Source organism: Sceloporus occidentalis, unplaced genomic scaffold (assembly GCF_023333645.1).
Source record: "Sceloporus occidentalis isolate IW3139 unplaced genomic scaffold, rSceOcc1.0.p SCAF_6, whole genome shotgun sequence".
In the NCBI taxonomy this organism is placed as follows: Eukaryota; Metazoa; Chordata; class Lepidosauria; order Squamata; family Phrynosomatidae; genus Sceloporus; species Sceloporus occidentalis.
This window is the reverse complement of record NW_028316986.1, coordinates 9,645,715-9,660,416: the sequence shown is the minus strand read 5'-3', so window position 1 is coordinate 9,660,416 and position 14,702 is coordinate 9,645,715. Positions and strand designations below refer to the sequence as shown.

Genomic DNA, 14,702 nt, shown 5'->3' with positions numbered 1-14,702 from the left:
GCTTCAGTTAGCAACCACTGAATAAGATGTCTAGCAATATTGCAGACTGCGTAAGTTTTTTGCCTGAACGTGGTCTTTAAAATACCCACCATAGGGAATGAAGGGAGAGTATATTTGCTTTCTTTGTGGAAAAAGCAAGTTTAAACTCCAGGCACCTTTTCTTAAAGAATTTCTGGTTCCATGACTTGGGCTGGTGTGGGAACTCTGTCTGAGATTTTAGAGCCCAACTGTTAATCATACAAGATAGAACTGGGCTACATTTAAAGTTAAAATAGTTTTTTAAATAAATAAATAAATAAATAAATTTAGCTGCAGGAAGGAAATAGTGCAAAAAAAAAAAGAGAAAAAGATTCACACTGGTATTATAAAAGTTTTCAAATCCCTGAGATTACACACAAAAACATGTGGAGCCAGAGTAGGCGCTTTATCGCATGTGGCTTTTAAACCTCAATTTCATTGGGATGGAAGTGGCATTGGCGACAATGATTGCACAATGCCACTTTTCTCCCATACCTATCCATCCCTTCTCATTCACAGGGAAATGCCTGAATGAGCTGCCGATGGCACGATGCCCTGTGTGTGAAAAGCCATTCCCAGGGCATTCACGTGATTGGCAGTCACATGGTGTCACTACCCACTCCTTCCTTTTCCCTCCTCCCCCTTGCTATTTTTAATTTTTTCCTCTGAGATTTTCATGCAGTTCCAGAGCTCCACAACCTCAAGTTTTTTTTAAAAAAAAACACATTAAATCAGGGCTGTAGAACTCCGAAATGTTGAAAAAATTACAAAAAAAAAAAAAAAAAAAGGCTTACCAGGGAGGGAGGGCAGAGTTATGGGACAGGATGGGAAGGGAGTGTGATGGGGGCAGGAGTCCCCAGTTGCACAAAAGACGATCAGTACGATGATGACTACAATAAAAGCAGTAGATTGACTTCTTTTTTTACCGAGATTGCAGTGCAAAAGGGGCTGGTGTGATAAAGCCCTTAGTTACCAGCCCTGTAATAAGCCAATTTTCAGAACAGTGCTTCAGGCTTACCTGACATTTCATTGAGTCTTGCTTTCAGAAAGACGTATAACTGAAAATTCCTTCTGTTTCCCCTCTCACAGTGTGCTAAACGGTTTGATGAACTGAAAAGCAGTGGAAATTCACTCGTTGATAACCAGTACAGTCCATTGTTGGCAAGTGGTGACAGACCTGTGGAAACACTAGCTAGTTATATCAGATCATCACTGCTTGATGCTCAGGAAGAGTTACAAGAACTACCTAGCGAAAAAGATACCATTTCTGGAAATGGTAGGCTTTCCCATGGTCCTTATATTGTGTTCATGACAACATGTATATTGTTTTTGTATCTGTGAATTTAGGTGATTTTTTTTTACTAGCTGGACTGTGTAAAGGTTTACTTCACTTTTAAAGTGTAAATTTTGTGTTTTTTATTTATGTTTTTAATAAAAGGGAATAGTTTTGATTTTGTTAAAAAACTATACAGGTCACTCTTGTAAAGCTCTTCTTGCAGCACTGTAGCAATTAAAATAAGCCTATGTATAGCAGTATCAGTTCATGCCCTTAGGGGTAGCTGGTACAAAAGTATGGAAAAACATATACCTAATATTAATATTTATCTGTAAACAAAACACTTTTATGGCACCTTAAATGCAGTTTATTATAGCTAAGCATCTATGAAGTTTGTCTGCAAAATTTAGCTATATAAGACAGGTGGGAAACATGTCGCGCTCTGACTGTGACTCCCAGTATTCTGATATTAGCTTGAGAAGCTGGGATTTGTTTCTTCCCACCCCTGCTACAAGAAGCCTGCCTACCAAAGCCTTTTCTAACCACCAGCTATATTACGGGTACAACTGCATCATTCCCAGCCAGCAAGTTGGGAAAAACTCATCTATATAATAATATCACATGATGAACACACCATAGAACTCTGTTATTAAACTAATAACACTACATGGATGGAGCAAACTAAACTAATAGCACCACATACACAGGCAGTGCTAGATGGAAAGCACTATGCAAGGTACAAGTGGCCAGGTGGAAAGTGTTGGTCATTTCTGAAAAGGTATTTATTTATTTATTCATTTATTTATTTAAACTCCTAGAAGCCTTCTGCCATTGGTTGTGCTGACGGGATTGTGAGAGTTGCTGTCCAAAAAATACAGGTTGAGTCTCCCTTATCCAAAATACTTGGGACCAGAAGTGTTTTTTATTTTGGATTTTTTCAGATTTTGGAATATTTGCATATGCACCTTGGAGATGAGACCCAAGTTTAAAAATTAAATTCATTTAAATTTAATATATAGCTTATACACATCGCCTGAAGGTAATTTTATACACAGTATTTTTTAATAATTTTATGCATGAAACAAAGTTTGTGTACACTGAACCATCAGAAAGTGAAGGTGACACTGTCTCAGCCACCTATGAAAGAAGAATATTTTGGAATTCTGAATAAGGGAGACTCATCTGCATTGTTTCCAGACTCTTAGCTATAGTACTAACCTTGCCACAAATATCATGTGCACCAGTTTAGAAGGCGAAGGAATGTGAGAGCCAGAGAAATGACTGGTGAGAGAGTCAGGGTGGAGGTGATGTGAAGGTAAATGCACCAGTGAAATATGTATGGTGCTGAAGATGAGAGAAAAGAAAGAGGTGACAGATCAGGAGCTTAAAGATTTCATTTGGGAAGTGATCTGAGACTCTCCTGTAGTCTGCTGTTAAACCTAAGCTAAAAGGAAGATTGTGTGCACTAGAAATTGACCAGCTGAAGTGTTGAGTGCAGGCCTCTAGTTAGGATGTTAATGCCCTAGACAGACCCAGTGTCTAACAAAATGCAATACAGAGGAGGATGAGTTATTTTCTTGTGTTCTGCATTTTGTTGGCTTTTTCTTCTTGCATACTTCATTCAGAGTCAAGAGTTAATAATAATAATAAATTTTATTTTTATCTCGCCCCTCTGTGCAACACAACTGGGGTGCCTTACAGGATTAAAACATACATACCTATATCCCACAGTCTCGGCCCCCTAAAATACAATTAAATAATTTACAGTTTAAAGCATAACTTAAAATAATAAACAAATCAAATAAGTAATGACTGCAGCAGAAATCAGGGTAAATGAGTTAGGCTTTTTGGATTTTCTTGAATTTTGTCTCCAGGTTGACTGATGACATACCTAGTGTTACTTGAAATTGTGTTAATAGGCAGAAAAGCCCAGCTGGGCCCTTAAGAAAATGCCCACAACCAAGGGATTTATATTGTCTGTCTTAGGGCCCAAACAGGCCAGAATAAAGCTGCTTTGGGTCACTTTGGAGATACGCTGTTTAAATGCTGCATGTGTCCTAAGAGGCCGGAAACCACATCAAAACCATGCTCCAGTCCTAAGGACTGGAGCGCAGCTTTGGTGCAGCTTCTGGCCTCTTATGATATGTGTGTTATTAAAACAGCATACCTCCAAAGTGACCTGAAGCAGCTTTATTTTGGCCTGTCTGTTTGGGCCCTTAGTTTCTTTAGTAAGAAAGTAGTGTTGTGAGAAGTACTAATGTGAGAAGGTGGTGGTAGCTGTTTTCATTTAGAGACATAGCCATGTTAGTCTGGAATATCAGTATGCAAAGGGATCTTGTAGCACCTTCAAGATTAACTGTACAAAAGAAGTTGTAGCATACGCTTCCGTAGGCTTGGTCTGCTTCCTCGGATATTTATTTATTTAAAAGCTTATGATACAATTTCTTTCACATAGTGAGTCTCAAAGGTGGCACAAGATTCCTTTGTATGCTGATAAGTTTTAGTTTATGTTTTAGTTGCCTGGCTGGTTATCTCAAGAAATGTATGTGTGTCCCAGAGGTTTGTTACATTTTTCTATAGTGAAGATGATGAGTACAGAAAATGGAGCAGATAACTAGCAAGACAGTTTTATATAGTATTATGATGACTTTACTGCCCCTTGTGTATGTGTTTGTGTGTGTACAAGGCTCCTGTGACTGTTCAGTCTTTCACCTTCTTTGTTTCCACCTGAGCTGGGTTGCATTTTTTAAAAACCTTTCCTTTGATAGAGTGTCCATTTTGTGTAGCTTTTCTTAATCTGGTACCCTTAAGATGTGTGGGACTCCCGTCATCCTCAGCCAGCATGTCCGGAGTCTGCCTTGGAATAGTGTAGCTATCAATATGTCCATTCTGTCTAGGAATGATGGGAATCAGAACAGGAGGTTAGTGAAGATGATAGAAAGTTATTTCCTGTGCCTCTGGATATAGGACTACCACTTCCCAGATATGTATGAAAAGACCATCTCAACCTTATGTCTTAATGCTTTTTCTCTTTGCTTGTGTTTAAGGAAGGCCAAGTGTAGCTTCCTCAAGGAGTTGCTCTTCAGAAAGTGAGAAATGCCCTGCACATAAAGGTGGAGAAAATGCTGATGAAACACAAGGGTAGGAAGATGGCTGTTCTGTTTCAGGAAAGCTAGTTAAACCTAAATCTGAGATCTGTTCATTGTACATTTTATATCTGTGAATTTTGTGGGGTTTTTCTTGTGGGAGGAAGGGTTATGTATGGAGAGAGGTATGATGACCCTCTTGAAAATAGTAATTGAGCACATGTAGTAATTAATCAGATACCTTTGTTTGGCCTTATAAATGTTTATGTTCAAGACTGGTAAAATCCTCAGGCATTAAAATGTGCAACTCCCCTAGATGGGCAGGCAAATAGTTAACCTTGATTAGCAGGAACAGGCATTTGGTTGACACCTTGAAGTGGCTAGGGAGACATAAATTGGTATCCATTTTGTCAGAGAAAGTCAAACTTTACCTTTTCTTGTGGATAACAACATCAGTGTTGGTGTTGGCAAATGTATAAAACTATATCCACACAAATTCTCTCTCCCCTATTCTCCCAGCCCGCCGCCAAGCTGGCAGTTAATAAATGTCAGTTACAAGAAGGCATGATAACCAGTGTGGTGTAATGCTATGAAGACTGGACTACAACTGGAGACCAGAGTTTGAACCCACTGGGTGACCTGGGCAAATCACACTCTCTCAGCCTCAGAGGAAGGCAAAGGCAACCCCCCTCTGAACTAATCGTGCCAAGAAAAAACCTATAATAGGTTTGCATTAAGATCACCATAAGTTGGAAAGAGACTTGAAGGTACATAACAACAGCAAACAAAAAGGGATGGGTAGCAATGTTGCTTCTTCCGCTTGTCCTGTTGTTACCTCCATTATAAATCTTGCAAAACACCCTTTGGGGGAATTGGCTGACATTCCCTGTTTGCCTGGGCCTACCTCTCCCCCCCCTCCCCCAGTCATCCAATAAACTGCCTGGTAGAGGATGCCCCCAAATCCTCTGCAGTGTTCAGGGTTCTGGGGCAGACAAAGTGATACAGAAGGGGGCTGCTAATTTAAGAAACCTTTCCAAAGGCCAGTAACACTTGAACTAACCATATCAATTCTGCTTGGTGAGAGAGTTCTGGTGCATGTGCACATCCACATCATGTTCACTTCAGTCGAGAAGAAAACTTTGCATGAGCACCTTTTTTAACTCTGGAAATGTACACACACTCTCTGTTCACACCCTGGAATTAAAGAGGTAGCTTGCATGCAGATGATCTTTTTGTATGGGCCATAATGTATGTAGAATCATCTATCAGGATTAATTAGCAAAATGGCTTTACATTGGTGTTTGCTGTTTACTGTACCCTTGTGATGGGGTGGAGTAAACAACCTCTGGCCCTCTGGGTATTACTGCAACTCCAATTTAGCCTCAGGTTCCTCACCATTGCCCTGAAATACAAAGCATAAACACATTGTCATCTTGTCCTAACTACACCTTTATAGAGAACCAGCGGGTTATAGTTGTCTCAGAATGTGGAAGAGCTATTGGATCAAAACTTCCATCAGAGTCTCCCAGCCCATAGGCAAGATTGGCTGGGGGGTTGTGAGACTGGTCTGAGAGCTATAGTGCAAATACTTTTCCCAAGCTCAACTTTAGTGGAATGTTGAACTAGAACTGTGGAAAGAGATCAGGATTTGAATCCCTGTTTAACGATAAAAAGCCACTGGGTTACCTTGGGCAGGTCATACTTTTTCAGCCTCAGGGGAAGGCAAAGGCAAACCGCCTCTGAACAACTCATGCCAAGAAAATCCCAATTTAGGTTTGCTTTAGGATTGCCATAAATTGGACATGACTTGAAGGCACATGACAACATTACACAAGATGACATCCCAGATTATTCACATGATTCTGTTCTTTTTAATGCATGTGGAGTTTTGTTTATAGCAGTGCTTCTCAATTATTTTCTGTCATGCCTCCCCCTAGGAAGAAGAAAACATTTCGCACCCCCCGCGCGACTGTAAATAGTATCATTTGTCTATAAAATAAGTACACCTCTGCATAACAGAGCCTTGCGCCCCCCTTTACGGAGCCTCGCGCCCCCCCCTGGGGGGCCGCCCCACTATTTGAGAAAGGCTGGTTTATAGTGACTCTTTGGTTATCATTATTGTGAGCATAAGACAGTGGAGGTGAGCTTAGTATATAGAATACTTCATTGTTTATATCATGCAATATATTTGTACCTAATAGATAGTGTAGACTTGCCTCATTCCACTTCCAGCCAAAGCAATTAAGCATATTTGCATAACTACTTACTCCACATGTCTTATCCTGGTTTTGTTAGCCCTCAGTCGGAAGGCATGGAGATGGACAGGAAGTCTTGTTTAGCAACCTCTCTTATTTTGCAGGGCTTAGCAGGCATTACCCATACACTTTTTATTTTTATGATTTATATTCTCATTGGGCATCTATAAGAATCTTTCCAGTGGGTTGGAAATAGTAATGGAAACGTGTGTGCATGTGAGTGTCTGGTAGCACTAGTGACTGAGGAACAAGTGTGTGCATCTGGTTTACTGAGATGAGTAGGCCTGGCATTTGGGAAACATATATACCAATCTTACTCCTTTGTTTCTCAATGTGCAGCCTTTGTACCCTTCACCCACTCAATCCCTTGACTGCTGCTACAATCTCTGCTGTTTCTTCTCTAGGGAGTAGTTGTGTCAGTCATGTTGAAAGGTGGGAGCAGGCTCATTTCTCTCAAAACGCTTGGGCAGGATAGTACATACACATTTTGGCTAGGAATTTGGGTGTTAGTGCTATTTTCTGGATGGCATGAAAGAGCAATCCACCACGTTTGGGTTTATCCCCATGTGCCAGCCTGATTAAGTAGGAGACAACATTCTTTTCTCTTACTACCGCTGAGACTTCCCCCTTTCTCTGTTGATTTTTATTTCCTGTCCTGCCAACCTATGTTTGCCCTTCTCCGGTAAATTAGGATAGTTAGGAAGTAAAGTTGGGGAAGAGACAGAAGGAGGAAAAGGCAACAAATCCTGAAGGAAAAAGCAAGGAATACTTGGTATTGCAGACCAGAGGTGAATGGAGAAAATCAGAAGCAGAAAAATAGTGCCACCCAGATAACCACTGTCTAGTGAGTCTCTGGTCCAAAACACACTGCAGAAATAATCCAGTTTGAGACTGCTTTAACTGCCCTGGCTCGGTGCTAGGGAATTCTGGGAATTGTAGTTTATTGTGGCACCAGAACTCTCTAACAGAGAAGGCTAAATGTCTCACAAAACTACCGTTCCCATATTTCCCTAGCATTCACCCAGGGCTATTAAAGTGGTCTCAAACTGGATTATTTCTGCAGTGTGTTTTGGACCTTTGTGGATGAGCAGAAATATGTGTTGAGGAATATATTTTAGCGAGAGTGAGGCAGAATACATAAAAGGTTATATACAGTGGACACTTGTTATACACTGGGTTTGGTTCCAAGATCCCCCGTGTATAACAAAATCCGTGTATGCTCAAATCCCATAGCAAAATGGTTTTATAAAAAATGGAAAATCAAGGTTTGATATTTGAAATGTATACTTTTGTTGAATATTTTCAAACCGTGGATGCTTGAATCTGTGTATAAAAAATCCATGTATAAGAAGGGCCAACTGTATGTTGTATGAAGGGAACGAGGCTGGGTAGCAGTGCACCTTGAATCCTGAGAGGCAGTAAATATGGCTTTGAAGGCAAAAAAGAGAAAGAGGACAGTTTAAAATCAGATTTGGCATACCTAAGCAGTCTGGAAAAAAATGATACAATAGCAGTAGAATCTCTGAGTGTTGGTCCTGTCTACCATTTTACAATGCATTCTCAGTAACTATAGTCCCCATTGCAATTTTGAATATGCAGAGGCCGAAGCAAGGGGCTGAGCCAGATTGGGACCTAGCCCCACAATGCTGGCAAGATTGGCATTAGCTTCTACAGGGAATGGTTATAACAAGGCAGAAGCGAAAAATACAGTAGACTCTTATCTGCAGGCTTGCCACCCACAAATTTGAGCTTTCACATATGGCAACCCCTGTTTTTCTGAATGGAGGTGCATGCATGTTGCACCACCATAGATGACAATGGGACTTCAGGTCCCATGTTGTTCTTATCCATGGGGAGGGGGGTCCTGAATGGATCCCCTGTTGTTTTAGAGGGATTACTAATCAAGTAGTAAGAGGAAGCTCAGTAACAGCAGTGGCAGCATCCCTTGACGCTGGCTGTGGCAATGGGGAAATGAAGCAATCTTTCCAGCAAGGCACTGCTCTGTATTCGCCAGCGATGCATAAGTCACCTGAGTTTGTTCTATTTATCTATAATGTTTTCAGCGATGTCAAATGTGAGTAGAAGACAAGTAAATATGGAGCAGTGGCAGCCATCCACAAACTGCAACAAGGTCCCTACAGATTTTAAAGCAGGGAAATCCAAGGGGCAAGAACTAATGAAATAAGTACATCATCAGAGGGATTCCTTCCTAGAATCATAGAGTTGGAAGAGACCACAAGGGCCATCCAGTCCAACTCCCTGCCATGCTTGCAGATTTTAAAACATTAGTTACCAGATGCAGTAAGCAATGAATTAATCACAGTGGTTGAAGACAGCAGCAGTCAGCCACAAGTGAAACAATTCAGACGGGGTTATAAACAAGACACACTGTTCAGAATAAAGGGAGCAACAAAGGAGAATATTACTAATTGATTCCATTTCTTCAGAGCCACAAGGGCAAAGCCGGCATTGGTATGGTATCTTTTTAAATCTGCCTTCCAATACGGCAGACGGAAGGATATTTAATCTTGCAAGCATAAAGGCAAGGAAAAGGAAACACACAGAAGAGTTAAAGTTAGAAGATGAAGATTGGGAGATGGGAGTGATGGAAGAACAAATGCCTGAGGCAGGATATGATTAATCTAATAAGGAAGAGGATAAGGAAATTATTGCAAACAAAGTGTTTCAGAGTGAAGCATTCAAAAGTTTACTGAAAAGAGTTTTACAAACATTGGATTTGAAGACTAGGGTAGGAAACAGGCAATCTCAAGAAGCAAATGAAAAGGTTGGTAAAGTAGTATTAGTCATTAGGAAATAAGTATCTCAAGGTGAGGAGATGCCTATGCTTGAGATGTTTAAAGAATTAATTACGACAGAATGGAGAACACCTTTGAATACTAAAAAAAAATTGGGATACTGTCAGAAGCTTTACTTGTTTGAGAAAAAGTGAAGTGGCTCTTTTAAAGATCCCACTTGTGGATGGCCCAATATCAGCTTTTGGTTTCTGGTGCTATTGTTCCACGTGAAGGCAATACAATATTAAAGGAAGTGAATGAATGAAGGGCAGATACAGCATTGAGGAAGTCATTGCTGCTTTTTCAAGCTGCGGTGCTGTGGATTCAGGAAAGTGAATTGCAAAAATTGCGTGTCCCCACACTACATAAAGTATTAGATAAGAGTGAGGAGAGTGCTACAGTATGTGGCTGATGTGGGATATAATTCCACTATGTTTCCTGCAAGGAACCTAAATGCAGTTTCCTTTGGTAGATGATCATTGTGGTTATGTCATTGGGAAATGGATCATAAATCTAGAAATAGTTTAGCGTTTGTTTCCTTCAAGGAAGGACTGCTATTTTGTAACCTTAAGATGAAATGAGGTAGAACACAGAATTGACGAGGATTCCATTAGTAGGGGAAGATTGCTGCTTTTCATACATTTATAGACAGAAATAACAACAGATCAGTGGGTAAACCAATTGGTAATATCTGGATAAAAAAACTTGTTTGACAGACAACCAAACAGCAGATATCTTTCCATTGTCAAACGGGATAATGCTAGCAGAGATTCAACATCTATTAGATATGGTGGTGACAAAGGAAGTTCCAGTGGATAAGAGGTACATTTGGGTTTACTTTCTCATCCTTACTGTGCCCAAAGCAGTGGAACTTATTGTCCATTGTTGAATTTCAGATATCTCAATGTTTGTATGAGGTACATAAGGTTCAAAATGGAGATGCTTGAAACAAGGGACAATTTGAGGAAAGGGGGAACTGATGGTGTCCATAGATTTAAAGGAAGCTTATCTCCATGTTCCTATGACAGTGGCAGATAGGAGATATCTGAGTTTGAGTATCAAGAAAGGCACAACCATTTGGCCTAACATCAGCTCCGAAAGCATTCACAAAGGTGTTAATACCCTTGGTAGCATTTCTGAGAAAAGGAAAGGATACAACTGAATCCTTACCTCATCAATATGTGAAAGACAAATTCAAAAAAGATTTTGGCAGATCTAAGATTGACAATTCATGCTTTAGAGCATTAATGGCTTTCTGATAAATTGCAAGAAAAGCCATTTGATTCCAACAAATACATTAACTTATTTGGGAGTGATAATTCGTATAAGTCAAGGCTGCATAGTCTTTCCCACGAACAGAAATTGAAAATAAAACAAGAAATAGCACTGGTGATATCTTCCAAGTTAGTGGCATTGATGTTACTAGCCAGAATTATGGGACTGTTGATATCGACAATAGATTTGGTCCCTTGGGGAAGGTTCCATCCAAGAAGCCTGCAGAGTCTATTGTTTCCATATCAGCAAGCAATTGGAAGGAGTTTCTCTGAAGATGCCAGCCACAGATGCAGGCAAAATGTCAGGAATAAACTCTTCTAGAACATGGCCACGTAGCCCAAAAAACCCCACAAAAAACTATGGATGCCAGCCATGTAAGCCTTTGACTTCAAATTAGAAGGAGATTGCACTGTATAGTAAAGGTATCGTTTCACTTGAGAAAGGAGTTGAGCTGGTGACAGAAACACAAGAATCTGGAGAAATGTGTACCTTTGCTGATTCAGATAACAACAGATGCAAGCTTAATGGGTTGGGTGGCTCACTGTGACCACCACTTAGCACAAGGAATTTGAACAACAGCAAACAGAAGACACAATATAATGATTTGGAACTGAAGGCAGTAAGGTTAGCACTGGTCAAGTTTGTGGATTTAGTGCAGGGCTATCATGTACAGGTGCAAAGAAACAACATGTTTGTATGAGCATATGCCACCAATCAAGGGGAGTTAAGTCATTTGAATTAGTAGATATTATTATGGCATCTAGGAGAAATAATACCAAGAAATGTACAGTGGGACTTGGAGAGTGTTTGAGGTAAACAAAGTGGATGTGGATCATGTTTTCTGCAGTTTCTGTAGGATAGATTTCTTACGGAACTAAGGCCAAATACATTAAAACATCAGGTGTCTGTTTTAGTAGTGGTGTTAAGGTTTGGGGGAGTGACATTGTCTGCTCATGCACATATTAAAAGGTTTTTAAGAAGTGCATCACTAAAATCTCCCCCAACAGTTCATAGATTCTTGATGTGGGGTTTGAACATGGTTCCAAACATAATAAAGGTCTCATTTCAGCCTCTGAAGGAGGCTTCATTACAGATCCTTTCTTTTAAAGTGGCATTTTTGATGCCCATTACTTCTGCTAGACAGATCTCCGAGTTAGCAAGCTTGCCAGTACATCCAAACTTATGTAAATTCAAGGAGAATATAGTTTTTTGTGGTTTTTTTTATGTGGCTGTGTTCTGGAAGACTTTATTCCTGATGGAGGCAGGCTTCTGTGGCTAGCATCTTCAGGAATAAACTCTTACAGATCATAGTCAAAAAGCCTGAAAAACCCATATAAAACTCTGGATGCCAGCTGTGAAAGCCTTTGACTTCAAGGTAAATAGATTGGTACTGATATTGGAACCTGCGTTTTTGCTTAAATGCTTTATGAGGAAAGGAATATACCTACTTACCTACTTTCTGCCATAGACCAAGCAATCAATAGGAGCAGAGATGACACTCCTTGGATGTGAGGAGATCTTTTTTTATTTTAAGAGAACAAATCATTTTGAAGAAGTAAAAAAATCAATATTTTCCTTAACTGTGAAAATGATTGTTAATTTAAATTGAATGTATTCCCTCTGTGTGTCTGTTTGTGGGAGGGGGAAAGGAAGAAAAATATATTGTGAATTATGGCTCATATAATTTATACTATGCACTGTGTAAATAATAAAAAAAGAAAAATTTAAAAAGAAAAAGTCATTTTAGACATTCTGAGACTATGTTTGCATCTTTCCATCCCTGAATGAAGAGATAAAAGGCTTATAGGAATGTAATTGCACATAGATTAAAGCATGCATATTACAATGTTATGATTATGAGGATAAACCTAGACTGTGAAATGCATGGCCTCATTCAACAAGATCAACAACTTCATGTACAACCTATGCTGTTTCTACTTCTTCTCAGGATGTTTGTGAGGTGGCAGGTTGGAGTAAACCATCACCTTTGTCAAACATAAGTTAAAGACAGATCAGCACAGCCTGCCTTTGGTAGAATGGTGCTTCAGGCAGTGTGGTAGGAATAAATTAGTACCTTTGCTAATGTTGGGGGCTTTGGTGAATCCCAAACGTGGTGGATTGCTCCTACATGCCATCCTGAGAATAAGAAGTTGTACATACTGAGAAGGTTCATTCTGGGACGGCAGAAAGAACAATCCATATGCTCCCTTCAAATAATTAATATCAATAACTGAAATAAATACAAAATAATCAGACGGTTAAATAAGTAAAGGTTATTTAAATCAGTAAGATTAGGAGGATATAGGTGTGATATACAGGGCTAGATAAGGAAACACAATGAAGCAGGGAGTCTTCATGCTAGAAACAGAAAAGAACCTTGACTCCTGTCTAGTTGGGTCGGCACACAGGGATAAACCCAAACATAGTGGATTGCTCCTCTTGCCATCTCAGAATGAACCTCCTTGGTAAATACAGTCCCTCCTAACTCGCGGATCTCGGATCCTCAACCTTGGAAATCTGTGGAGGGGCAACCTCTGCTATTTTTAATGGGGCATGCCCCCTCATGCGCACAGGCATGTGCTCCCATTCAAGCCTATGGTGCTTGAATATGCATGAGCCTCTGTTTTTGCTTGGGGGGCAGGAACAGATCCCCCGCAAAAACGGAGGGCCAACTGTACATCTTCTCAGTCTCAGTTCTTCACCCCCATCTTGTGGATGGCTGTGACCTTTGCCCTTGCCCTTCTATTCAAACCTGCACTCTCCCAATCTCCCTTCAGTCAAAACAAAACATCTAGGAGTCAGGTGCACATATCTAATTTGACATTAATGTTCTTTGAAAGATGAATTCTGCGCCCAGTCTACGGTTTTTACCTTTTCTCTGCTCCATCAGTGTATTTGCAATGTTAACATATAACACCTTATATTATTCAGTGGTGGTGCATGCATGCAGTCATGCACAAATTGCAACCCACCAAATAATATATGGTGTAACAGTCCACTTTTTTTTTTGCCATCAACAGTGGGTCCTGGAACTGAACCCCTGCAGTTGGGAAGGGTCTACTGTACTGCCATTATTGGTACTTCATTATCAATATTCCACTTGTGGTTTTTTTAACACTTTAACTTCCTTTGCACACTAAGATCTTAGTTTTAGTTTAAACATCCATTTAGCTGCCTATTGAAAGTATGTTCCAAATTTATATATCCGTATTTGAGAAATTATATTTTTCATACCATAGAAAATGAACCTGAACTTAACATTGAAGGGTATTTTTTAAAATTATTTTAATTTCTTGTTAATAAGCTGCTATAATGTTCTTTCCTTTGATTTATTTTTATTTTTCTTTTCAAATAAAGGCCAAATATGGTGATCCATGTATGTGATGAAGCAAAAAATCTGAAGGAAGATTTTGTTTGCCCACGGGATCTATTGATTTCTGAAATGAAGTACTTTGCTGAATATCTGTCAGTGGATGCCCAACGCTGGGAAGAGGTGGACATTTCAGTTCACTGTGACGTTCACATCTTTAACTGGTTGATAAGATATGTTAAAAGGAACACTAAGGAGTATGAGGTGCATGAAATACCCACCTTAGGTAAAAAAAAATCTATTCATTTTAGCCACAAATTCATTTTCCGAAAAGCCTGACTTCTACTTCAGGCTAAAAGTCTGTATGCAAAAAAATTGGAAGGTAATTTCCCTCTTCTGTTGTGCTTTAGATGATGAAAGACCAGTATGAGAAATTAAAGCTGACTGAAAACTTAATGACAGGCATAGACTAGCCCTCAAGTGACAGAAAATATAACACTGCCTCAGAGTTTGAAAAAGGTACTTTTTTGGACTATAATTCGCAAAATCTTCCAGCCTTCATGGCCAGTGAACTGGGAGTCATAGTCCCAAAAGTAACTTTTCCAAGCTCTGTACTTCCCGATGCCTTAATCATGGTTAGGAAATAAGGTACACTCTGTGAGCTTCCACATTTACTTCTTTTCTCTC

At 39.8% G+C, this 14,702-nt stretch overlaps 1 protein-coding gene across 15 annotated transcripts in view; it reads left to right on the top strand.

The window, feature by feature from the left end:
* Positions 1–14,702, top strand: part of SANBR (SANT and BTB domain regulator of CSR) — a 60,065-nt gene that overhangs the window by 16,811 nt on the left and 28,552 nt on the right. For 14 of the 15 annotated variants that reach the window (XR_016281645.1, XM_089528832.1, XM_089528828.1 and 11 more), the window contains 3 exons: positions 1,108–1,294; positions 4,342–4,435; positions 14,063–14,301. Coding sequence is in view for 14 of the 15 variants with exons in the window: in XM_089528832.1 (XP_089384958.1) it covers positions 1,108–1,294; positions 4,342–4,435; positions 14,063–14,301 (520 nt within the window). In the remaining variant the exon portion in view is untranslated. The remainder of the gene's footprint in view (positions 1–1,107; positions 1,295–4,341; positions 4,436–14,062; positions 14,302–14,702) is intronic. The other variant, XM_089528838.1, reaches the window with a different exon arrangement.